This window comes from Ciona intestinalis, chromosome 7, assembly GCF_000224145.3.
Source record: "Ciona intestinalis chromosome 7, KH, whole genome shotgun sequence".
NCBI lineage: Eukaryota > Metazoa > Chordata > Ascidiacea > Phlebobranchia > Cionidae > Ciona > Ciona intestinalis.
This window is the reverse complement of record NC_020172.2, coordinates 421032-448572: the sequence shown is the minus strand read 5'-3', so window position 1 is coordinate 448572 and position 27541 is coordinate 421032. Positions and strand designations below refer to the sequence as shown.

Sequence of the window (27541 nt, the reverse complement as noted above, 5' to 3'; positions counted from 1 at the left end):
TCACGACTAACGACTATAACTCGCACAGTATAAGTTAAACAACTCCCACAATACAGTGGGAGAACAAACTTAATATAGTTAGCACTGAAAAGTGAGGTTTCGTGAAAGCACTTGATCATTCGTATTTATAGCGGGCCAAAAGTGACATGGAAATTAATTGAAAAAAGTTTCATATTCACTATTACGTTACTGCAGAAAATCCTGCACCATGCAAGGGTAAAATAAGTATTATTGTTCAAATTTCGGCATGTTTTAATTCAACCAACTACAGGCTTTTAATCCGAAACCAAAATTGTTGCAGGAACCAGTTATTACTGAAGACATCGAATCAGGGTTGGATTACAGAAAGAACCTTCTGGAACTTTTACCTGAATCTATGCAGGACCTTCCAAGTATTTCCACTACAGAGGAAAATACAGGTATCTTTTAGTTTCTTTTTTCGAATTTCTATTTATTTTAGTACTGACCCAGCACTGGGCCCTTACTGTAAGTGTTTAAAATAGCTTACAAGTTACAACTAACTAAAAAATTATTACCTCAAATTTCAGTAGTATTTCAGTTTGACTTGAAAAGTTGAAGCCTTCTTTTTAAATGAAAAACTTAGTAAATTTCCAGCTTAATCACAATTAGACCAAAATCTCGGTCCAAATAAACAGTTAACTCATCAATATTATTTTCCAGAGACAAAGTTTAGAAATGCGGACACCTCCAGTGCAGCAAAACCAGTAAAAGTTGCTCATATGTATCCCGATGCAGTTTCGGAATCAAAAGATGTCTTAGAGTTTCTTCGGACAAGTTCAGATAAAAAAGATGGAATCCTTGATCTTCTTAAAAAGTTTTCCAAGCTCTTTGCTGAAAAGGTAAAGTTTTTTTAGCAATGAATTTTATTTTGTGGGTACATTGGAATTTTGGGGTAGATTGTTATACTACCTGTAACTTTTCAGTGGATAACGGCATTATTAAATTAAAAATGCTAAATCTCTGTACCAAATAACTTTAAATTTTCACATATAATTTTCCTGTAACTTTCATGTAGAGTTCGGTTCAATGGACAGAAGGAATCAGGGAAGTTTTGGTTAGAATATTTGTAATCCTTGAAGCTTGTGTTAGCTATCCAGATCTCGAAGATATGGATTATTTAAGCAAGGAGTGAGTTTTGGTCTAACATTCAAATTTAATAAGTATCTTTTTGAGGTAACCAGTCAACTCTGGCCCAAATTCGATGCCCCCGGCCTGCTTATCCTATTGTTTCACTCCTACACAAAAGAAAACTACTTTTTAATACCGAGTAACCAGATGCTGTCCTTACAGCTCAGAACTGTTTAACTTTAAAAATTGGCCAGTTAAGTTTATGCACACATTTAAACAAGTTTTTTTTGGCATAAAAGTTTCGCTTTTTGTTTTTGTTTAACCCCAAAATACTACCAATAACATAAACCTTAATGAGGACTTGTTTCTAAGCCTTAGTTAAATCTTAATTACTAAATTTCAGAGATGTCCAAAACATGTTCTTCTCTATTCTTAACCATGTGGAATGTGAGGTAGATTGTCTACAAAGTAAAAACAAAATTGAGGGTAAGATTTTCCACATTTTAGAAATGCTCTCAAATCATAATTATTTGATTCCTCTAGGATGTGGACTTACAGTCCTTGGAAAACACATCGCTTTTCTTTTCCAAGCTGTTTCATATCGTCAGTATTTTGATACCTCGCCCAAATTTACTTCGGCAACACTACAAAAAAATGAATCTGAAAACACTGGAAATTTTAATCCTGAATCAGAAAGTTCGACTGAAAATGTTGAAAAATTGAAAAAGCCATCTTCTGCTCTTCCTGATGCATCTGTTGGGGACAAAATTCTGGATGTTAGGGAATCACGAGAATGGAAATATTTTCTCATCAGAGTCTTGTGGGTTCGCTCCAAATACTCTCTACTTCTTGGAAGAAATCAGTCTTCACTTTATGATCTGGAAACATGTCAAGGTGATTTAATTTCTATGTTGCGGCTCAGTAATTAGGTGTCGTAACTGAAGGATATTGCCAACTCCAACTCTGGTATAAATTTCAGGTCCATTGCATTCATGCTGTAGGACCTCACCCACATAGAAAAAAAAGTGGATTACGTTTGGCAAACATTTTAATTTTTGGTCTTCACTATTAATAGTTTAATATTATAATACTTTAAAAACATATTATCATAACATCTACTTTCTATAGAAACCTTGGCCATAATAAAGAAAAATGCCGTCAAAAATAACCCAGACTTCATGGCCACAATAAAAGTTCATCTTCCTAACATGAAGAATGGAGGTTTGCTCACTGAGGATGCTGCAATAAAACAAATTGAAATTCTTAAACGGTGAACAGCATTTTATTTTAAATATGTCAATGATTTTGCATTGTGAAAGTTTAAAGGAAAACTGATCTTAATTTTATAATTTCTGTACAAAATTACTAAGCTGAATTTATTATCCAAAATTCCCCATGTTTTATTTGGAATTTAAAAAAATTAAATAGGCGGACCCTAGAGAGTATTAACTTCACGATTTCTAATTTGTAACCTTATTTTGATGCAAATACTGTTTTTTTACACTTTGTCTAAAATTGCTTTTCAAACCATGGCTATTTTTTTTTTACTTTTATTCTCTATTTCTATAAGATCACAAGTTCTGGAGGATGTTAAAGAATTTTTTGATCGTGAGCGATATGATGAGGTGGTAAAGCTACTCAAGCCAACTCTTCGGAGGACTCCCGCATCCCTGATCCCTGCATCCACTCACCCGCATCGAGCGAGGCAGATTCGACAGCTCCTCGTTTCGTTTGAGAAGCTCTCCGATCATCTTGGTCTCTTCACGGATGCTCCCAGTCTTCTTAATGAAGTGTTGACCAATGCAAAAAGTGCATCTCACAACAAGGTGTGTGTTGTCATGTTCATTTATGTCGGCATCACTTGTAAATTTATGTAATAGACTTTTAGTTTAATATATTTTTTAAAAACTTTATCATTCAGTAACAATACAAGAGCCAAACTAATATGCCATGACTCCCAAAATAAAAAATTAAACCCACAATTTGTTTCTACATAACCCCAAAAATATGATACTATCACTTTTTCTATATTTCTAGAGAACTGGAGACTCCACAGTTAAAAGCAGCAACATCAACCTAAGCAAGGAGTGGAATTCTACCATTACACTTGCATTTCAAAGTAAAGTTTTCTATCTTCTTGTTTTATTTTACATCCATATAACTTGTGCACCATTTTTAGCAGCCTTATAACCTAGTTGTCAACAAAAAATGTCTGCCTTTGACTGTAAAACATGTAAAGAATGAAAAAACATATTTTTTCACATTTTTATGTTAACAGCGTTTAACAGAATTCTTGGAAAAGATGAAAACCTGCTTAAAAATCTGGACAGTGCAGTTATTACTCACTTCACACATAATGTTTGTTCTGTCATACACTTTGTGCTTACTGAAATGGAAAACAATCGATCTTTTCCGGAAAAAATCGGTGCCACCCATGTGACTGTGCATATGTGGACTACACTGTACAGGTAGGTTGCCAATTTGTTTAGCTTTTCTTGAGCAGATTATAAGCCTTCATGATCATGTTGGTTATTTTTAAAAACACTGCCATGTGTCTAATGTTTTTCTTAAGTTTTATGGAGTATTGTTCAGTGCCTGCCATTAATACTTAGAAGTTTGCAGTCGTTGTCAAGTTATTTATTTTCTTATTAGGTTTATACGCTTTATGCCCACAGTCAAGCTGTGTTCCTTAAACACAATACATGCAGATTATGAGCCTCATGCACCATGTCAAGATGAAACATAAATATTTGGTTTTAGATTGGTAAAAACATCGGACTATGACTGTGGCATTGAATCAACCAATCACAGGCTTCCACAATCACTTATCCTGCTCGATACTGCCCACCAGTGGATGGGTGAACGAGGTGAACAAATATTGCATGTCACATATTACTTAACCACCAACTTCCACTGGAAAATTTTACCAACTAAAAATGTTCCCACAAATGTATTACCCTTTCGGGCTCTCTTATTTACTATGATGTCACAAAGAGAATTGTACGCCAGTACCTTATTTTTGTTACTTTTCCTGATTCTTTGTATAACTGCATTTTGCATGATTTCTAAATAATGTGATCTTTATACAACACAGGAATGTGCTGTAGTTCAAATGCAGCGTTGTTAAGATTCCACATTAAAGAGATTGAAGAGAGGTTTCCAAGGTAAGTGTTTGAAACACAACTCCAATATTATATTTTCATTCTAATGTTATTTTCATATTGATACCAGCTACTTGTGACCCTTGGTTCAAATTTTTCATGTTCCATAAAATGTATAGGTTCTTAAAAGTTATATTTTTGTACTTTTTATAGGTTCAAATTTTGAAATGTGTCCGTTGGTAATACACTTATAACCTTATTGCCCAGATATTGTTACTAAATTTTTATTACAAGAGTTCTTAAACTTTAAAACACACGCATATAAAACACACGCATAAATCCTTTACACATACAAAGTTGACCACCATACTTTTAAATTTAAAATCTATAAATTATATTTGAAACGTGTTTTGTAGAATGAAAGAATTAACGAATAGTCGTCAGTTGGAACAACTCAATTCATCTCTGGATCAAATATTTTTCTGTATATACGGATATCCTGCTAAACCCAAGACAAGGAAAATACAAGAACATTCTGCTAAGTATGTTTGTTGGTGATGTTTTTACTTTTATCCCATGCTTGTAATAATAATATTAATAACTTTTATTTCTTACTTTGATTACGATAGTGAAGATTTAAAATGTATTAGTTGAAAAGACAGAATAAAACATTAAAACGATCAAAACAATAGTGGGTAAAACACGCTTACGGTTAAAAACCTATTTACATTTAGTTGGAAGAAAATAAGCGTGGTCGTTACACCTAGGGCTACACCTTGTTTTACACCTCATGCTCACTGTCGAGTGACAACATGGAACATTCATTTATCTCATGTCCATTATAAAGTTACTAATGGGCGACATCTAAAACATCCCAGATTGATTACCCCACACCTCATGCACGCTGTCAATGCTCCAAAACTACCCCTGCGAACTAAATTAAAGAAACAATATTACTGTCATGTAAAACTCAACCCAACCCCCACTTCCACAGACAGTCGACTCTCAAATGGTCCGACTTTCTCACCCTCTTCTGTTACTTTCGACCTCGCCACTTGCCAGAATTCGACAGTTTTAAAGCAAGCACCGTTTCCACTGATCTATCTCAACTTATTCTACGTGGATTGCATTTGGTTCCTGATGCATTGCTGGTAAGTATCTTTAAATATTTAAAAATTTACAACAACTGAAAACGCTTTTTAAGAGCAGTCTGTACATTATATTTTGTTTTTAAAAAAACATTTTAAACATTTAGAAAAATAAAAAAAAATTAAAATATGTAAAAAAATATTTTCAATAAATGAAAAAAACAATTCTTTTTTTATATTTTATTGTAGTCGTTGTAATTAGCATCGCTGTTTCACCATGCTTATGCTATGTCAAAAACTGAAAAGATTTAAACTCATCCAAAATTTATATAAAGTTTTAAAATTTTAGGATCAAATTCCCAACACTGAGGCTGAGGTTATCTCGTTCATAGAGGCAGACTGTGATGTCACAATTAGATCACTGAAGTCTCCAGATGCGTCTAACAAAGAGCTCGATGTCCTCGCTGACATGTACTACCTCCTTGGAGATTTTAACTTGAAAAATCATGAAATAAATAAAGCTGTCAAGTATTACTTACTAGACATAAGGATTCACCCAGAAAGGTGGTTTTAAGATTTGCTTTTTGCTGACTAATGGTTTAACTTTTAAATTAAAAAAAATGGTTTGCTTTTGACTCTGGCTTATATAAAATTGTAAATTATGAATCCCTTTTCCAACTTTTTCTGTGTTGTTTACAAAACCTTGACTGGTACAACAAATTAAATTATATATTTATTGATAATTACCACTTATTATGAGCATTTAAGTTATTTGAGTTTTTTTTAGTTATTTGAATTTGAGTTAAAAATAAAATAATAATCACTTCCTAGGTTTGACTCGTGGGCGGGCATGGCCCTTGCAAGGACAAGCCAGATAGATGACAGGCTTCGTCTTTGCGAGTCAAAAAAATCTCACCACAAGGTAAGTCTTCGCTTTATATATGCTATCCAATTATCTTGTTTTTATTTTAAATAGGGTCATAAGATTTTCAGTCGTTTAGCTTTTGTAGAACGGTTATTTTTAATTTTGTGCTCGAGATAATGTTTTTCTTTGATTAATATTTTTTGCTTTTTTATAAAAAAAATGTTTTTGCTTTAGTTTTCAGACAGTGGTACAGAGAGACGTGCCATGGCTGCTTTAGCTTGCTATAAACGAGCTCTAAGTATAGAAGCTGACAGTGTTAAGCTGTGGATTGAATATGGATCGTTGGCTTACTGGATTCAATCTATGTACTCAAGGTATTGGGTCATAGTATATATGGCACTGTACTAACCCTTTATCTATGCTCTGATATAAAGGTTTTTAACCTCTTGGAAAAAACAGGCATGTAAAATTAAACTAAACAGTACATTTAACTTCTTTTTTTTACTTGTCAACCTTAATTTTTAAGCCTTTATTTCCCAATGTAAGAGGATTTCTCTCCTTTAGTTACACTATATCTCTTTTAAACTGTCTAATTTTTGTTGTTGTCTTGCATTGTTTTAGAAAACTAATGAGAAAATCAAAGTCAATAAGAGGAGATGAATTAAACATTGAAGCAAAACAGAAGCAAATGATCACAATTGCAAAGAAAAGTTTTCGAAGCGCACAAGCTTGTGATGTAAGAGAAGTCAAATATTGCTTCTCAGTATTTAAACGTTTGCAAAATTCACTGAGTTTCCCAATAACTGCACATTTTTCAAAAGTATTGGTACAGTTACATACTTGGTAACTCGTAAACTTGCACAAGTTGTATCAAACGGGACACCTGTGATAATTGTTGTTGCCGCCTCGTTACGGTCAATAAGTGACCTTCATTCCAACTATACACTGTTATCACAGAATGATGATATATATGAAGAAGAATGGTTCACCAACTATATGCTGGGCAAACTTATGGAGAAGGAAGGCAATCCACCAACTGTGTTCCTTAAACTATATCAGTCTGCTGTTGTATTGCTGCATAAGAGTGGAGCGAAGTAAGCAGTTTCTACTTTTTATATAATTATATTAAGTGAGCTTTTAAGCTGGTTAAATAGTATCTGTATTTAGTAAACCCAAATACGGTTGTTATACAAATAAAAATATGTAGCTTAATGGCTTCTATGTATATCAACCCCTTACCTATATCTTACAATTGCTTGTGAAACAAAGATATCCTCACTAAACAGTACATATACAATGTAATTATGTATGCTTTCATATTTTTGGGAAATATAGAATTTAAGTCCCCAAATTTGTTATTGTAAATTATTTCACCAGACATGTTCCACAAGGAGACCACATTAAACTGGTTTTCACTGGTTTAATTCCAGATTTACTGATGTTAACTATGTCTTTTTTAGATACCCGAAGAAAATTTTAGCGAAGTATGGCAGTGTGTCAGGTTACGCCATTGAAGCACTAGAGATGCATTTCCGAATCCATTCTTCCATATTAAAGTATATACTCAAGCATGGAGAAAACATTTCATATTCAGAAATCCAATATATGGAAGGTAAGGTGGTGTAGACAAGTTCATTAAAAGTATCAAGCTCTGAAATTGAGAACATGGGCCAAAATACATTACGTTTAACCCTAAATATCTCATGTTCATTGCGTTATCTTAATTCTAATTGTACACCAATACCAAACTGGGGGAATGTTTTGCTGGTTGATCAATTTCGTAACATTTTGTTTAATGCAGGATACTTAAATGTTTTTAGACACTCTCATTTTTATCTTCACCTCACACCCTATTGATTAATTCTAACTATGGTGTATTATATATTATTTTGTTACCATCATTTTTTGCACACTCCAGGTTTGGTAGAAGAGATGGCAAACAGCCCATTTGTTCTTAGAGAAGAATCTAAGTCTATGACATCATACACCACTGATGCGGAAAAGGTAAACAATGTTAAGAATGTATATTGTATCCAATGTTCTCTGCCACAAGTGTTTTTTTGTGTATATTTTGGTCAAAACTTTTTATATTTTCTCTGGTAGATTGTTCCACATTCGAAACTGGTCGTCGTTTCAGAGTCTTCTGACCTTACGATGGGTTCCTTGCTACCCGACTCTGTTCTTCAGGCTCTTAACATTGAAACAGAAGAGAACCAGGGTAAGGGTATTCCCCCGTTAAAGCCTATCTTTTCTCAATAAACGAATAACCAAAAATGATAAACCAGACTACAATTGCCCCTTGTTTTGTTATAGCCCATATTTTGCCCAAAAGAGATTATTATTTTTTAGAAGACAGTCTACCATCAGTAGCCAGCTCCACGGCGCCACCTGACGATTGCACAACCGTCACAACAACGCTAAGTGGAGTGCAGTGTTCCGTTACAACTACAGTTTCCCCGCCGGTCGAAACAATCCACAATCCTCTACGTCACAAAGCGGACTGTGACGCAATAGTAGATGCATGTGAAAGGGCGTTGAAATTGTGTGCCGGTCGTTTTCCTCTTCACAATAAATCCATATACAGACTGGCTCACCTTTATGCACACTACCCTAGAAAGCTGGTAAGCTTGTATAATAATTTCTATTCTATATTGGTAAGGTCACATACCGAAGCACTTCTTGAAACGTGGGATTTGGAAAAAGTTGGCCTATTGACCCAACACTCAGTAGCCTGTATTAGAAATTCTTTAAATGCAGTTTTCCTTTACCCTATTGTTGCAGCCTATGGTGGCACTCAATTACAGATTCATAACTACCAGCCTCATTTGCAGCTGGCTGAATATCGTGAGAAGTACTATGTGGCAACCCGGGTTATATTCCTTGAGACATTTATATTATTTTTTCCTCTTTTCAACATGGTAAACTTATCGTACCTCTTCCACCACCTCGGTCCCCTTTATCCTCTTCCGTTTATTTACGACCGAATGTTACCATAACTAAATAAATTTTAAAATCGTGACGTTAGTAACCGTTTTTTTTTTCATCGCCTTGTATTTTTTTTTCGTCTCAACAGCGCCTTCAGTGGTCAGTCGACCTGATTCTGGGCAGCTCGTCACCATGGCAACAGCAGGAACACATGCCGGGCCCTGGGTTGTTGTCCGACCGCAACAAGACCAACGTTTTTAACGGTGTATGGAGGATTCCAATTGATGATATTGACAGGTAGTACATTGAAGTTCAGCCAACCTGGTAACAAAGTGGTTAGCGTGGCCTCCAGTTCAGAGCCTTTGGGTTCAAGGCTCGTCGGTGCTACCATTGTGGATGTATATGTGTCTTTGAACTTGACACCGAACGGCAATTGCTTCAACCCAGTGGTCGTTAATCAACTCTCAGGCAGACATGAGATGAAAATAATCACCCTCAAAGTTACATGTGTAACTTGGTGGGTAAGCATTAGATGTATAGTACAAAACACCCGTTTTATAACGACCGCTCCCCGCCACTGGAAGATATTTAGGTTAATTTGATTTAGGTGTGTTCTTAAAACATCCGTTACGTCATAATCAAATTTATGACGTCGCAGTGTTGACCCCTTGTTGTTTTGTCACAGGCCCGGGAGCTTTTCATTTCATCTTTATCGCTGCGTGTCGCTGTTGATTGAGGTCACGAGACAATTACGTCACACGGAAACTTTGTTATATTTGCATAACATGCTTAACAGGAATCCTGACCACGGAAAGTAAGTTATGCTTTTTTACATAACGTAATGTAAATATACCGGCGCTGTAGCATATTTGATTAGTACGCCTGTTTGCTGTAACCCAGAGGTAATAAGTTCAAGGTTCGTCGTTGCTAACATTGTGGATGTATCATGTATGTATGGGCAGTACACTTAATGTCAAAAAATGAATGACTGTCGAACCTACAATCTGGCCGGTATTTAAACGATCTAGTCTGTGTGGTGACTTCAATACTTTCACGTTCAAATCTCGCTAAAGTAACTAATGTAAGCTGAAAATTAATATTATTATGACAATGTCACGACTCCGTTTTTTGTCGTTTTGCTGCCAATACGATTTTCATCATTTTTTAATTAATTTGATCTTCGCTACTGTATTCAAAAAGAAGTAAAATAATGTTTCTATTAATTTATAATGTTTGCTGTGTTTGTAGCCATAAACCATTTGCCGCATTGTTAGCTTGACCGTGAGCATGAGAATAACAATCATAGTAACTCGAATCCAGTCCCCACCTACGAGGAACTAATTAAGAACACGAGTAGTTGTATTCGGTACCAACACTACTTCATTGTGTATAATGCACAAGTGACGGGCTAAATTAAAACTCACAATCTGTCTCGTGGTCCAGAATCTGTTGGCGCCAAGCGTATTCTAAATAGCGCACTTCCAAGAAATGATAGACACAGTTATGCTTACGTTGGCACACCTCCTTGGGATTAAAACCTATTTAGAAACGTCCGCAATTTTCGCGCAAATGCCAGCGTTTTCTAAAGCTGGAATGACAACCGCAATGCGCTTAAGACGCAAACTAACTCTTGATCTGTGATGTCATAGCGTGTTTTGTGACGTAACAATGAATGAAGTGCGTGCGTATGGTTAAACTGTGATAGCCACCTTGGACAAAGAAGTTATGACGACATAGTCGCTTTTATTGGCGCATAATCACAGACCTGCCTACGTAAGTTTTTCGCTCTCTAAATATTATTCGCTATTTCTGTAAAAGAACTTGTGTAGACAAAACACGTTCTTCAATGCCGACAGGAGAAATGAACAAGATAGAGGATTACTAGGATACGCAGCTATTATTTCTCTGTTATTTGTGGGACGAAAATAGCAAGTTTTCAGTTACAACAATGCATTTTTTGAAAAGGTCAGCTTTACACTTAAATTTTTTTTTGCTTGTGAGTGTAAAATTAGACAGATACTAAACTAACTAGAGGAATTGTTTTTCACAGTAAAATGAGGTTTATTTTTAAAGTAAATAGGCAAACATTCTTACACTATTGTAAAAGTAAGATATAAAGTTCAATTTTCAAGCGTAGGGGTATTTTCATAAATTTTCAGTTTTCTTTTTGCATTAAGAATACTTGTTGGGTAGTCGTTTTAGTAGACAGAAACTTGCTTAATACAGTGGGCCAGAGTGGTTTTATTTGGGGTTTACACAAGCGCGTGGGGTTAACCAAGTTTGTTTGCGATAACCGAAACATAGGTTCTGGGATGCGTTTAAAATAAAATTTCGGTCATAATTAAAGTATTGGCAGAACGAAGGATCGAGTTAGCTGTTAGGAGAACCTATGTTTTTAGGAGTGAATTCTCATATGCCAGCGGTATATTCTGCTATTAATAGACAAAGTACACACGGACCCACTATGGCGTTTTACTACTTTCTCATTAAAGGCATGCAACAATACGACCAGAATGCTCACCAATTGCGTCGTTTTCCCAATCGCAATTACGAATTATAGCTTTGTAAGGGTAAAAGTAACCGAATTGTGATCTCGTACTTTTCGTAATCCGGTCGTTGTTTTGGAACTTACGCGATCATAGTTTAACATATATAGAGAACTGTAGGGTAAGATGGATACTGATGGCACTTAATATTTTATATTTTTAATCGTGTTGTTAACGAAAAGTAGGTGTTTAATTCAAAATCTAAGCGTAATTCATATATTTAGTATATAAATACAGCTTAGCTATAACTCTTTTACCGTACTTACAATTGACACGCAAGCATCGCCGTAATAAGCTTTATAATACGCGAATGCCGTGTTCGCATTCCGTACTAAGGAAGCATAACCATTACCGCCGCACAAGTGGTTTAATTTGCCAGGTTGGCCATCAGGACATTACATTTACCCGGAGGTAATGAATGTGGACATTGGTGTTCTAAAGCTGGCTGAAGGTTAGAGTGGGCGTGTTGGGGCTTGCCTTCACGCCTTCTGCCCTTGTGTATGCACGATGCGGAAATGAACATTTTTTAATACATCGATGCCCTTTACCACAAAAGTGGCCGGGGGTTTGGGCTTTATTTCATGCGTTGTAAAATTTACAATGGCACTTTCCCAACGTTTAAATATAGTATGTTGGAGTAAGATGGCCCCTGTTCTCATTCTCTTCTATTGCCCCATTTGGTAGTAACCAAAAATATTACAAAAATAAATACCCATATCTTAACGATTCCAAAAAAGCGTTGTTATTTTTTAAAAACCCCGCCACGAACTATGTGACAGTATATATGCTAATGATGTCCATTTTAGTCCACACATATGTATGTTGTAAAATTAGACTTCCGAATTATTTGTGTATCAGCACCGACATCGGTCGAAAATTAGAAAAACCTTTTACAAAAAAATGGAATATACATTCTTTCTTTATCTTATGACTACAGGCGAAAATAATTTCGATTTTTAATTCTAAACTCCGTTCGAATCTGATTACGGCTATCGTGACGGGCAGTGACGTTGTCTGTCTTAATCCGGTCTGTACCAACTGGTTGCGTTATCGCCACCTCCTTTTACCACAGATATGTAAACACAAACTAAGCATATTGTACCATGGCATTCCGCCAAATGCTATTTTAGTCGCCCGACGAAACGCATTTCGCAATAATAAATGAACCTTTAAACCGCCTATCTTTGTAGAAAGGAGGTTCAGATAGAAAGTGACAAACAATGTCTTAATCAAACACCGCTTATTAACGGTAGTGGTTTATAAGAAACTGTCGCATCCAAACGAGATGTATTGATTTCATTCATATATTATTTGTAAGTTTTATATACGGATCCAACAAATGTGGCCACTACCTTTTAATTTAAACCAAAACTTCGTTCAGACTCGCAGTCGTAAAATTCCCTTTTATTCTCTTTTTATTGAGGTTGGGGATTTTTGTCAGCAACTGAAATCTACATCACTTGCCCGGGAATTTTCGCAACCGGTGCAAAACTGTTACGTCCAATTGTTAAGCTCAGTGACATTTAACACCATTGTGTATACTGGAGTTAGATGCCACTGTGGTTCCAGTATAATCTACCGTAGCACTTGTTACGTAGCTTTACTCGCAGTAGTTGGTACATATGCAACAACAACGCAATGGTTTCTGTTAATCTCCTTTAAAATCAGCGGTTTAGAGTTAATCTGTAAGCGGACCAACTGAAGGAACGTACTTGCACGACCCCACCACTCATGACATACCGATCATAGTTGCGCCTTGCAAGTAAACGACATTGACATTATGTATATACTTCTTTACTGTTTTTTTTTGTACAAAAAAAGCAACATATTTTACAATCCCACACTTACATTTTAAAATGTAGTTTCTGAACCAAAATCATTTTTAGGCCGTATGGTTTTTTTTCGCGGTTTAGCACGTCAGCATTATGTTATATACCATATACTATAAATGCCAAAATTTCGTCTGGCATGCTCAAACCTCAGTTGGTTTCCCTCGTCGATATTGTTAGTCAAACAAAAATTATTTGCAAAAGCTGTCTTGTGTAAGAACGCGTACCTACTGCCAGTAGAACAGGTATTTTACAGAGGATTAAATGGGATCCACGTTTTATTTTTGGTTACTGTGTAGTTGACATCCTATCGATTACCGATATTTTCGCGCAGCAATAAATGCAGAAGGTATAGAATCCCACAGGATGTACTCAAATTCGCATTTTTTGTTATCGATTAAACACAGATGTTAAACGATCGCAATACAGATAAAGGCCAAAGCACTCTGTTTTGTATTTACCGTCGTTTATAAGGGTTATTTAGCTTGCCTACGTCCTTAAAATATATCCAACAATCTTATAAATTGAACCGATAGTCAATCCAGACCTAGAACGGAATTTTTGACAGAAAACGCAGATTGTATTTACTACATTCTCTGATGCATTCGGTTATTGATTTGTAACTAATAAATTATAAATGAACTTGCTTGGTTTTTGGGACATAGAAAAACGAGTGTATTTAGTTTATATTTGAGAGGGTACTTTAGCAATACATTTTTGAAGCGAGCTGTTACAGCGAACATAATTACGAAACATTTCTCCTAAATCAAATTGACATGTGATTTCCGGTCATTCCTGTTCTAAAAACCATCAGAGGGATTCCTTAATATTATGGGAGCAAAAAACGACACTTTTTCTTTTTCTGTGTCTGCATTCTCGCTTCTTCACTCTTTCGCGGCAGTCACGCATCACTAACCAGACGCCGTGAACGGACTGATCCAGAAAGCAGCTTTTCAAGACGGGCGACAAAAGCATCTAACGAATGCGTCAATATAAGTCGATGTGAAACATGTAGTTTGTTGTAGAAAGTTGTACGCCGGGTGAAAGCGGCATAACTTAACTGTTACAAAGAAATGCAGATATATTTATTCTACTTATTATGAAGTACGTTGGGATTGTTTTATTGAGAAGTTGCAGTTAAATAGATAATAGTTACACTATACAGTTATACACAATGCTTTCTAAAGCGCTGACTTCAACTTTTGTTTTTTTTTAACATTTAGAGAAAGGCGGTTGGAGCTATTTAGTAGCGTGTTTTATACTTGTGTAATAAATTATTATAATCATGAAACGTATTTGTATTATTCAAAACATAATTTTTGTTTATTTGTTAAGTTACACTGCGTGTGGTAATTGCCATCGGCGTTTCTTCGTTTTTTTGTAGGAGCATTCCTGTGTTTTGCGGGGTGCCGTTAATTGGTTGAAGAAATGCTGCTGCATCTGTTTTTGTCTTGTAACATACAATAACAAAACAACAGTTAATTATAAACGCGCATTCTTACGTTTGTTATTTCCTCGTGGTCGCAGTGTTCAGTGTTTTTTTACAATTTCGACAACTGGCGCTTAAACTGGAAAAGCCACCTCAGTGTTAGTTCAAGCCATAATTGTCGGCTGCTTGTGTAAACCAACACAGTGGTACGCCTCGCAGGTGCCCGCCTGCCCGACGTCATATCTCCCGTGACAGAACGCTTTCATACCCGATCTAAATATAACCAACACGCAGATAAGTATGTTGTTAGTGCCCGGGGGAGCAAGGTACTTCGTTTTTCTGGTTTGCTTAGCAGCAGTTTATAAAATACCAGACTGGATCGGGCACAATTTTCCAGCGGGATATGTTCTCAGTAGAAAATTGGTTCGCTGTCTCCAATTTAACCTTCCCATTTCTTCGTGTATTGACATTCTAGTGTATTGCCAACGCCTGTTCACTTAGCCAATTTGACACCGTTTGTTTTTGTTGTCGATCGATAGTGCAAAGCCGAAAGGTGTCTTATATAAATGGTAGCTTTATTCTTTAGCGAAGAGGATTGGATTTAAATGTCCAGTTTAGCCCATTTACAATAGTCTGTATGTGATTATTATCTTAATGCTTGACGTATAAACACTATTTAAATTTACAATTTAAATGAAGCCTCAACATGTAAGATTTTTTTACCAAAGCCCACATATAATGGACTGCTGTAATATTCGTCTAAAAAAAACACGACACTACAGAAATCGTTCCAGGACGACGCATATCTGGGCTAAATTTAACAGATCGCCTGAAAACTCCGCTCACGACTCAGGCAGGCGTGCTGCGACGACCGATCGTATCGAAAACGTTCTTTCTACGAATTTTGCGGCCAATCTGTCGCGTTCTTACCAATCCCGATGACTTATGGTCCATTTGTGTATTTCCCTGGAAGTACTTTACCATGGTAAAGGACGTGTTTTTAATTACCTTTCCGCGAAGCAAGGCGAAAATACCCAATTCGTGCTGCGTTTAAGCAACGCCTACCAGCCGTGCAGCATAATTGCGATCTAGAAGTGCAATATCGCCTCGTGACCGCCGTTCAAGTCGCTTGAGCCAGGTCGTCGAGTAGCAATGCAAATAAACTTAGCTTTGGTCGTCGTTCACTTTCTATTGGGAGCTGAGAATTGATTGCTTTGTTTAGTTTCCACTCCCGTTAAAGGAGCCACTCGTCTTCAATAGCACACCACGATAGCTTGACGAAAACCCTTGAACTGTATAAACGGCTCTTACGTTTTATTTTTTATCTGCGCTTTTGTTGATGGCACCGCCATTACACTGGTAGGGTTGGTACTTCATCCAGGCTAGAATCCTTTATGGCAGCTGGTTTTCCCAAAAGTGAGACGTTTTTCTTCAATGTTGGCTATACTTAAAAAAACAGCATCAACAAACGCATGTTTTGATTGCTATTGTAAGTCCCTGCGGCCAGGAACGCCGGGGAACCTGCGATTTCGCCGCCGCAGTTAGCATACTACCTAAATATTGTTAGGCATATTAACTGCACTTAGAGGTTATACTTGTCAAACCCGATTTAATACTAGAGGCATAAATCATTTTCACGAGTATAGATGTTTTTTCTAAAGGTAGCGGTTTTCGTATATTACGCGATGCCACCACAGTTTACTTTAACTTTACATACTGTCGTTCTTTCAATGTCAGGTTCATATAGAACAACATAACTACATCCGTTAGTTTTGTTCCTCGTATTTAGTTAAACATTAAACCGACGTCTCAATCCTCCTCCTCATTCTCATTCTCCCTACTTACGCAATTGTCAGTAAACATTGAATTGCTTGTTGGTTTCATTTTTGTGTTTAATGTTTATTTCCAAAGATATAATACTGTGGGGAAAGATGAATACTTCACATAACATTCCAGATTTTCCAATCGTGTTTTTCCAATTAATAACACTAAGAGTCATAAGGTTACGGTTATTTAATTCTGTAAATATATTCTTTGTCTACTACCAGTGGACGATAAAAGATAATGAAAACATGGTCCATTTTATTTTAACCTACTATACATAATTCATTCCTACTAACAAGCTATCGTTTCGTCGTTGAACAAATTGACCACGCAATGCGATCCAACGTCACGTAACGCATTCGCTTTGCCAGTAATTGGTCTGCACAAAAAAAATGGTGAAACCCCGTTGGTCTGCACCTGTGTGAGCTGCGTGTTTAAGCTTTAGTAATGCATCGAGCACACTCAACAACAATATTAATGTTAGTAACAAACAATCACCCTCAAACTTACACGTGTTACCAAATCTTAAGTGGACACTAGGTGTACGAAGTAGAACATCCGTGTTGTAACAACCGCTGTTGTCGTACCCCGCGAGGATAAATAGGTCTAAAATGTAGCTCATTCAAACCCGTATCGTATGTATATAAGAAGTCCAGTTGTCGGGGTAAAGTCAAATTTGAAATTTGGCCTAAACGCTTGGCCTTCTGTTAATGACCTCACTAATATAAAATATAAAAATAGAATAAATTTTTAGTCACAACTTATGTTGTCAAACTGTTGGTAAGACAAGTATTACAGTTCCTGAAAACAGATACCATTGTTTTTTTCTTCCGAAAAATCGATTAAGGGCAATGGGTAGATTTCCGTGAATTCGATTTATTTGCTGTATGCCCTTTTCATTTTTAAGAAATCCTGTATTTGCCACTCATCTTTCATGGAAATTTTATATAGGGTTGCTCTAAAGCTCGCGTTCATGCTACCGGATGTAATAGACAAAACGGGGACTGACGCACTTTGTCTTGCGTCACTGTAAACATTGCTATTCACGAAACAATAGCTATGTATGCGGTATACGCAATAAAATCGAAAATCGCTCATACTAATACTTAGCAGAAGATGATCGTTAAAAATTGCTAGGTTAGCTAAAGCTAGTATGAAACCTAACACCATATTCTATTAAACAGGGGTTCACAGGAACCCAGTCGGCCCGGCTTCTTTTAAGCACCACGGCTAATAAACATATTTTTCTCACAGACGATATTTGCGCGACGAGGACAGGATACAGCTTGCTAGGCGAGCAATTGTTTACTGCCGAGCTCTGCTCAACCGAAAACTGCGCGCTATACCACTACCGCAGTTACTACCCTCTCCTAAAGATCACACGTACCATATTCCTTTCCACGGACCCCAGATTGTGACGTCATCGTTAAACCAATCTTTTGTGACGTCATCAGATCAAAGTGACCCTATACATCTCCACATAGCTGAACAAGTTTTCGCTCGCCCCCTACCCCCGGGTAAGCACATATAGTGTATGTAACGTTGCTTCATTCAATTACATCAATTTCTTGCAGACCTACTGACCTCGAAGACTTTTTCTTCCAAGTACCTGGTAAGTTGTGCTTGCGTAACAGCAATGAAATATTCATATATAGTATTTGTGTTGTGCCCGTTATCCAAACAACAGGCGGACAACGCCACATTCTAAATTTACCCAACTTACACACCTCATGCAGTCACGTATGTGGGAATCTTTTTTAGCATGTGGCGTTTTAAACAGGCCAGCACTTATTCCGTCAATTCATTGTCTTTGTATATATATTTTGCTGACTACCTTATTTAGTATAGCCTATAACAATGGTAACGTTTGTTCGAATCGTGGAACATTTTTTAAAGAGCCAAGTTACCCGCAGCTAACTTGTAGCATCCAAACATAACTGTCTGTTTCATAAATGCCTGTTATAAGAATCCGTACACATTGTACCATCATTATTGCCATCTATATGGTTCAAAAAACAGCATGCATATGCCATTTGTATTTCAATGCGAAAAGGGGAGTTGCTGTTATAAAGTAACGCATTCATGTGCTGCTATAAGGTAGTCTATAATGTTTATACCGATCAGTTGGTGCTTTCTCTGATCTGGTTGTCCGCTTTATATTATAATGTATGGGCATTGTAGTAACCTGTAGCGATGGTGTGAAATTTACATAGCATGAATTGTAGAACCCGTTTGAGTCTGTTAGTCGAGTCGTCATTTAAATTTAATGGTTGCCTTATTAGGTTAGTTGGTTTGGTTATTCCGCACGTCGCTGTAATAAGTGATTGTATTGCAGCATTCAGGAGGATGCTTTGCTAAACTAATCCGCGCATAATGCTTTTTACAGGAAGTTTCCAACTTCTAGCTATATTTAGAAATATCTATGGAGCTATTTTTGGACCGATTGCGGTAACCTGTATACCTGCTGCGTTCCACACAAACCAAGAAAGTGTATACTGTTTATTCATAACGCTCGAAGCAATCGAATTTATCACTGGTCTGCATACGCAAGGCCAACCGCAGCGGCGGTTATTTGGGTTCGTAGAATTCAGCAACACTTGCCTGCAGCGATAAGATGAAATATACCAATAGTAATAAACAAAAAAAAATACTACCGGGATTGCGCCTTCAAAGCTGCAGGTGTACATTGTGTAGTATGAAAGGTATTTATTATTCCAGCTGTTTACTTATTAAACCAATACTGAACTTTCAGTTTGATTGATGTCCCACCGCTTGTGCACGAGCCAATAAAAGTATTTTTGCCATCAGGTCGCTGCGATGGCCGCTGTGAAATAGCGAGGGGAACTCAGATTCAAGGGCTATTAAGTCTTAAACCGGGTCGTATGGCTTTCGCAACAACCTCAGCCAGCTATTTGTGTCGCTTTAATAGCTTGGGATTTCTGAACAAGTAAATAGTGGACCAATTTTGTGGATACGTGTAACGTGATTCATTAGCTGCGTTGTAAAATATAAAGCATCGAGCCTCGTGACTAGACGTACAGTTTTTCGCTATTTTTGCATTTCCAAAAATTTTGTAACCGTAATTGTGACTTTCGAGCACTTTTTAGTTTGCTTTAGTTAAATCAGCCTCTAGCTAAACTACCGCGCCGCTCGCCGATTTTCACGGCCGCTTTTCCAGTTGGGACGAACCTGTCGGCGAGAGAAGGAGACTTTTTCCGTCGCCTCCACGGCCCTGCTGGTCTCCGAGCCCCGCTCTAAAAATAGAAGATCGTTTCCGTCTGCTTTGCGCGCGCCGCACACTCGAGCGCCGCTCGTCTTAAAGTAAAGAACAAGCTCTAACGCGTGCACGAACACGCTTAAAAAAAGGCTTTGCCATCGTTGTCGCACTGCCTACCACACTCTCAACCATACAGCGCATCGTGTAGGAGGTATTATACGACCAGTTAGAATCTGAAAACTGACAACAGAAAGGCAGTCAAATTTTACGTTAGCCACCATTATCTACAAAGCGAAGTTTTGTGTGTTAGCCTTTGTAATATTGTATTAAGGTAATGACAAACAAAAGAAAAGTTTTGAATACTGCTGTTTTTGCTGTAGAAAGTTATAGACCTGCTAGTATATTTGATAGTAAGCTCATTAATCGTAAACTATCATGTTATGCACGCTTATGTGTTTGTTATGGCATGCGGCCAAACAAAACAAGCAATGTTTTCTGTCCTGGTATACTTAACTTATCAGCGTTTTGTTTGTCTATTATCTGAATAAGTCAGTCCTGTTTAGATAACTCAAATATTTCAGTAGCACTGACTTATACATGAGCATGATTTGAAAAATATGTTCAGTATTACCAGAAGTTGTTTGTTTAGTTTTTAAACCGAAGCACTTGAATTAACTTTGAGATAAACAATTGTATCAATAGATGAGCTGAAAGTTTACATTGAAACTGCTCAGAAAATCTCATTTTATTGTTGTGAACTTGTGAATATCAGCATGTAGCACAGTATTTATTCAGATGCTTGATAAATTTAGGAACGTAACCAAACGTTTAAACTACAACCAAATCCCCTTCTAATTAAGTTACATTTGTTTTGTTGGTGTTTTGTTGTACTAGAAGATGAGTTCTACTGTTGTAACTTGTAAATATCAAGTGTTTGGGGAACGCTGTTTAATAGATTGTTTTTTTTTGTCTTGAATTTTTAAACCCACTGCCAAATATGTCCTGTTATAATTTTAGGATATATATTTGTTTAAAATGTTTTAGGAGTTTATATCATGTGTAACAGCCTGTTTATATCATGTGTAACATCAGTGTGGTACCGAGAACATTCTCCTAAAGTTCAAACCATCCCAGAAGCTTTTAACAAACAATTTGGGAAAAATTAAATTGACATTCAGTTCATTTTTTTGACTTGTAATAACATTAAATTTATTGAAACATTTACAGTCTATGTGTATTAGCCTGTTTATATCATGTGTAAGTGTAACATTGTAAATGAAAAAACTGCATCTCAATTACCTTACTTTGGTATGGTTAGCTCTTAAAAATTCCCTTTAGTTCATAGAACTGTTGACTGTACTTGGTATTGAACACACTGCCCTACCTAAAGCTGTTCATTTTTCTAGACCAATCTTCCATTACAGTTACAGTCAGGATATAGGCCTGCTATAAATTTAGGCCAACTGTTTATCTAACACACCAAGACACTTATGTTGCACCTGGTCCAACTTTGTTGTTCCAAAGTGCTTGTGCAATTACAGATAAGGGCCAGATGTGGATCTCTGTATATTGAACTATGCTATTGTTTTCAGGTTACTTCATTTATTATTGTGATAAGCATCGGTTTGGACTTGCTATTTTCAGTAAATTGGTACGGCCTTTGTTAGCTAAGGTCCCCCTAAGCCAGGGCATGACTCATACTCAGGTCGGTCCTCTAATTTACATTGTGCAGTGTCACGCCGGTGCATCTAATGCATTTTTTGCTTTCGATACGCCCTCCTTAATACATGCATGATACAACCGTTCATAATATAATGTTATAAACGCCAACGCAATGAAGCCGAAGTAACAACGCGACTTTAGAGTTTGGGTTATTTCTGTAAATAATTCTTGTTTATTATGAAATGAGACAAGCAAAGATAACTACAACATGTTCATTGTTCATCTTACCCACTCGACTATATTAACAGTGAAACTTGTTTAGTCATGTGGTTCTTTGTAAGCACTAAACATAAATTACATTGATTTTTGAGGAGTAAGTTATACACCTCGATTCTGAGATAACAAATGTTGTGTTTGCGCATATTTGTACAAAGCAACCTTGTAATTTTTTTAGCTCCATGGAAAAATCATTCCAACTAACCATTAAACACCCAGATCTCACCCATGATAAAATATACCGATGCACTTCCTTCTAGTATTTTTAGTCTATTAAAGCCTTGTATATACCATACGTTCCAAAATGCTTGTTTTTTGTGTTTTTTCGCGTCAAGTTACTAAATTCCTTGTGTAGATTTGCGTCTTCCTTATTCCACGCCTTATTTGCACATTTGTCACGAACTCCAAACGTTAAGCTTTGTACTGGTTCAATTACTGTAATATATATAATGAATGAGAGGCTTACCGCATGCTTTGCAAGGTCTGCCTATTGATTTTCACCAAGCTGCTTGCCAACAGCCGCTGCTGATCCGGCGTGGCCCTCTCGCCTTCAACTATGAATAAATCATACTTCTAACGCCCCTTAACCTCAACCGTTAGTTCAGATTTCGAAACCTTTAGCGCCCAAAATGTTAGTTTACTCCCATAGGCAGCTCACGTCAAAAACATGCTGGTTTAGTGATTTTACTAGTTTACTCCTATTGGTAATTCCCGTCGCGTGTAAACATGTTTATTGTCTTGCACAGGCATCACACTGTTTGAAATTGAAAATCTGGGGTTATATTGTTTAAAATCAGTTACACCCATATATGGTACTTTATTGGATGGTGTATGTAATACTATATACTGTGGTACTTTTGCTCTACTCGTTTGCATGGATACTTCGAAGCAGGGTAAAATATATTTTTAACAGGGTTGCTAATACATATGATATTATGATGTCACCCCGATTTTATAAGTTTTGTCACCATAGCCACTCATAACATAACGCAATGAATCACGACACATCAGTTAATCAGCAAAAAATTCACGACAACGCTGACGATATGCTTTTGAATTCTCAAACCTCTCTCTTTGCAATATGTTGCCTTTGTTTCACGGTATTTCGTCAGCCGTGCGCAAACACGCCCCTTCTGTTGACTCGCTTCGAAATGGCGACTATATTTAGCCGGCCGTTTTATCAATTCTAACGAAAATCAATACCCACTGGTGAGTCATACTTGGATGATCATAAAGGCTATCCAATAAAGGGGTAGCAAAACTGCGTGACCGATTTCCGTCTATGCGGAAACATGTTTTTCAACCCGGGTGCTGATACTTCAGCTGTATCCTGTATAACGTGTATATTGCACTGCCTGCCACACCATTGGTTCATACATTTTTAAACACAAGACAAACGACAATATACCATAAGATATAAAAACTGCCCCGTTTTTGTAAAAAAAGATCTACATGTGCGTGCGATTTACGGAGTTATAATTAAACCCGAATTGCATTTTCCCTTCAAATGTACTGGAACCACCTTGATTCCCCACATCCTCCTTTAATTTCCGATGTTGCGGAACCAAAACGGTAATTGCAGGTCTGAGCGCGAGCACTCACCCCTCTTATCAAACCTAACTTTACAATCCGCTCTTTCACGGAAAATGTCACTTGGCTTAACCAATCGTCGCCGCACCTGCCCACCCTTTATGTTGCAACAATCGATTTTTCGCCGAGCTCGTAATCTCGTCGCTGTTTTCTGCAATTCTCTGCCCCCGGAGCGAGTCATTCGGTTCAAAGAAACTGGTTTATTCTGGCCTTTTCCAGATCGGTCCGCTCAATTCCCTGTCAATTGCAGCTTATTAAACCCAATCCGTACCCTTGTTTATTGCGAACAGCCTCCAGCCACCAAGCCAGACTCATTTTCCCGACAACTTATCTACCCGCAGTATGAACTCGCATTAACATTCAACAACCAAACTCCGCTATGTGTATTTCGTCACTGGTGAAGTTTCTTATGGTGCCGAGCCCACACTGGCAAAAACATTATCGTTACCAAGTGTTAGTTACGAGCTTTTGTATTCTAGTAGAACATTTACAGCAGTTACAGTACATTTTTACGGGGTTACCTTTTGTTTTAAATTATTGCACTACACTGAAAGTTTACAGCAGTGTTAAAAAAAATCACGAGTTGACGAACCAGATAATTGCAACTCGTATATTAGTTGCTGTTAGAAAAGTTAGCACATATGCACAATGCAAAGGCGTTAATAGTTTACCATATATAGCTGCATTTGTTTATAAGTCGATCAGTTTAAAAGCAGTCATTTCTTGATCGCTTGAGTTCACGAAACGTGATCTTCGCTGTCTCGTTCCATTCAGTGGTGTCTGCGGTTGATATTCAGCGCCGAGTCACACAATACCTATAAATATCCTCAAGCTTCACCAGCCATATCGAATTTTCGGTGAAATTAACAATCTACCGTTTTCTCTAGATACCGCAGCTACATAGCGACACGTATACTGCTAGTATGACCTCTGGTAAACCCACCAGCGCCGACGAATGCCTTAGTGCCGTTATAGAAGCTTACAAGGTGTACCAAGAGACACAGAAACACCCGGATTCTACGACCAAAGTCGACGTCCAGACCGACCCGGACGACATTACTCATCAGCGACTTCTAGCGGACGCCTACCACAAATACACATGCTTAGTCGGAGTGAGTGTTTGTGTAAATTTTCTAAAGTAAACAACCGCACAAACAACAGTGTGTGGTGTGGACTCTTAATTCACCATTCATCATATACTCTGTGCAACAACATCTCACAAAGTTAAATCCTGGTCGCTGTCGATAATATGACTTCCTCCTCTACGACTTTGTTACAAATCAACAACAATTCTTTTTGAGTTTAGACAAATAAAAATAAACTTTACATTAAAAGATTGAATTTGTAAATTAAATATGTATAATAGGACTATCAGCATATGCTGTTTTTGTATAGTGTATTTTTTGCGACGAACTTTTTATTATTTATGTATTGGTGCTGTTATAAACAATGTCTTGTGTTTAGAAGCGCTCCCATTCCTCCTCCTCTCCCACTGCTCCTCTCACTCCCTCCAAAGTAGGAGAAGTTTTGGAGCAAGCCATCCGATTTTGCCAACAGCACATCGCTCATAAGAAACAGGTTCGAAAAATATTATAGTTTTGCTACTTAACGTGGAACACGTTACACTTAACATTATGTCGTTGGTTTTTAGCTTAAAAACGTATTTTTATATATAGTGACTCGATGTAAGATGACCCATCTTTTCCGTTTTATCAACCCATATTGGTAGTAAACAAATTATGTTTACCTGTTAATTGTTTAAGCATGATTGAGAAAAAGTGATGTTATATGCTAACGTCTAACGGACAACAGTATTTACCTTACCCCACAGTATTGTTTGTATTTTAGGTTTGTTACTCTTATATATATTGTACTCTATTTTTTATAATATGTTCCATCTCCTCAGTTGCAGGCAGCTACACAGTCTTCAAAATCTTCCGTATCTTCCACGACGTCCGGAGGTTGCAAGAGCAGAGTCCCGGAGCACTCCAAGGGTCACGGAGAAGTAACGAAAGCCGACAGCTCAGAGGCTGCAGCAAATCACGTCAAGGAACTGTCGCTTGCATCGCCAAGAAAAGAACCAAAGTCAGACAAGAACCAGCAGTGTCCAGTTACTTCAACAAGTCTACAAACCAACGGTCAGGAAGGGGTAAGATTTAAAGCATACTTTTTAAGTCGCTCTGCTCAAGAGTGTATCCGTATTTTAAGATGGTGTTTTCATTTTGTTTTATTGTCACGTTTTGTGTTTAGCAAAAAGTATTAACGGGACTATATAGTCGTATCCTCATGACTCTATAAGAGCTTTGTTATTTGTTAATAACACAGTTATAAAATATTGTTTATTATTTATATACCACCCCACACTACGGTGCGTAAATTTGAATATACTTTTGTTTAACATCGTGTGCTTACCAGGTGACCATCGTCCAAAAAGATGGCATAAAATACACACGAATCGTCCCACCTACTCGACCCTTACCACAATCAAGCTTAACCCATTCCGCACAAAGCGCCTTCACTTCCACGCAGAAGGAAGGGGAAAAAGACAGTAAACGGCCGAAAATGGACCCCAAACTTGGCCACTTGGCCGACATGAAAGGTGGAAATATATTGTATTTAGAATACTTTTACATGTTAAGTATGACGTATTAAGTGGAACCTCTGCCTTTAGTTATGGTGATATTATTCACTGGCGCCGTTACACAGTGGCTAGCACGCATGCGTTTAACCAAGAATATCCAGGTTCGAGGCTTGATGATGCTACCGTTGTGGCGTATAAGACTTAAAAGACACGCACTAAAAATTGTGGTACAAGTTTTTTAAATATTCAAATCCATCAGGCGAAGGTTTACGCAACAAACTAGTTCGTTCGACTTCCGTGCCCGTCACCAATGCGGGGATGCTGCATGTCTTCCCGGAGGATAGTTCCGACTCTGAGAATAAACCTCCGATGCATCATCGACATCGTCTTATCGCTCGAACCAGCTCCTCCGTCTCTGATTACACAAAAAATAAACTTAAACTGTCCATCCTAGCCAAGACGTCGGCTGCTTTGGTTCGGAAACCGAGTATAACAGGTCAGTTAGATGTTACATCGGTTGTAAAGTCGATAATACGTTTTTTCTGTTTTACATTGTAAAAAAACGCGAAAATGTAGTAGGTTAGGAAAGATGGACCATGTTTTCTTTTCTTTTTAAGAAAAAGGTTATTTGCTAAAGTTGCAAATAGGAAATGTGAGATGTTATGTACTAACGGATGTATGATTGTACGTTTTTTAAATTCCGATTTTTTCTTTTAGATCAAGAAATGATGCAGATCCATGACGACCCGGATGCCGAAGAGTCTTCCTCGGGTAGTGAGGACGAAGATGATGCTGGCGCCTCTACCTCATGGCGAGGGAAGAGGAAATACTCCGATGAAGCCCCTCCTGCTCTTTCCACCGTCAACCAAGCTGTCCAATGCATCACAAGTCAATTATCTCCAATCCACACCGCCGTCATCACAACTGCTGGTTCAACGTAGCGTCTCTGTTTCCCGCCGGTGATTACCCGGTCGTTAATAATTGCCATGTCAACAATTTTCGTCTCCTGAACCATTTTCTTATAGTCGGTCGCTGTCACCCCGCGTGACTGGCGACACCGAGACGATGTTTCCCGCCCGTCCAATTTCTTGTCTGTTTTTTTGTCGTTTTTCAAAATCAAAACACATTCCTTTGACGGATTCTGAACAGAAGACTTTTATCTGCAGAACATACGGCAAACAGCCACCGTCATCCCCAGCGCAGCATTCCGTATTTTTTTCGTTTTCTTTCCGCTTTGTTGCTGCTTCGTAAAAATGAGATTTCTATTGTGATTAATTTGCTCATAAAGCATTCCTCTTATTTCCTCCGACCACCGGAATGTGAATAAACCGAATAAATGAGCTGAACGGTAAACATAAACTCTTTGGAACAAGCAAGATACCAGTAAAGCGGTTAGTTAGCCTGCCTTAGCCACACCAGCAATAACCAAGCGTAACGCCAGTTGTGCCTGCTGATGGTTTGTCCAAATTGCCGGTCGTAGAAAAGTCTCGAAGGCACATTTTAATGCGTAACAACCGTG

General features: G+C 37.5%; 1 protein-coding gene across 1 annotated transcript; it reads left to right on the top strand.

The window, feature by feature from the left end:
- The first annotated feature begins 256 nt into the window (after positions 1-256).
- LOC100182772 (calcineurin-binding protein cabin-1) lies at positions 257-27375 on the top strand. Its single transcript, XM_026834978.1, has 32 exons — positions 257-419; positions 682-860; positions 1037-1149; positions 1493-1575; positions 1633-1983; positions 2218-2359; positions 2660-2915; positions 3127-3208; positions 3368-3557; positions 3850-3956; positions 4184-4253; positions 4607-4732; positions 5185-5341; positions 5628-5842; positions 6110-6200; positions 6378-6517; positions 6765-6879; positions 7101-7237; positions 7604-7755; positions 8062-8147; positions 8247-8361; positions 8493-8764; positions 9217-9365; positions 9754-9882; positions 17951-18213; positions 18271-18308; positions 24329-24553; positions 24906-25019; positions 25348-25590; positions 25857-26040; positions 26282-26518; positions 26740-27375. Exons 1-32 carry the CDS (start codon positions 377-379, stop codon positions 26961-26963), a joined length of 5028 nt encoding a protein of 1675 aa, XP_026690779.1. The 5' UTR covers positions 257-376; the 3' UTR covers positions 26964-27375.
- Positions 27376-27541: the final 166 nt, after the last annotated feature.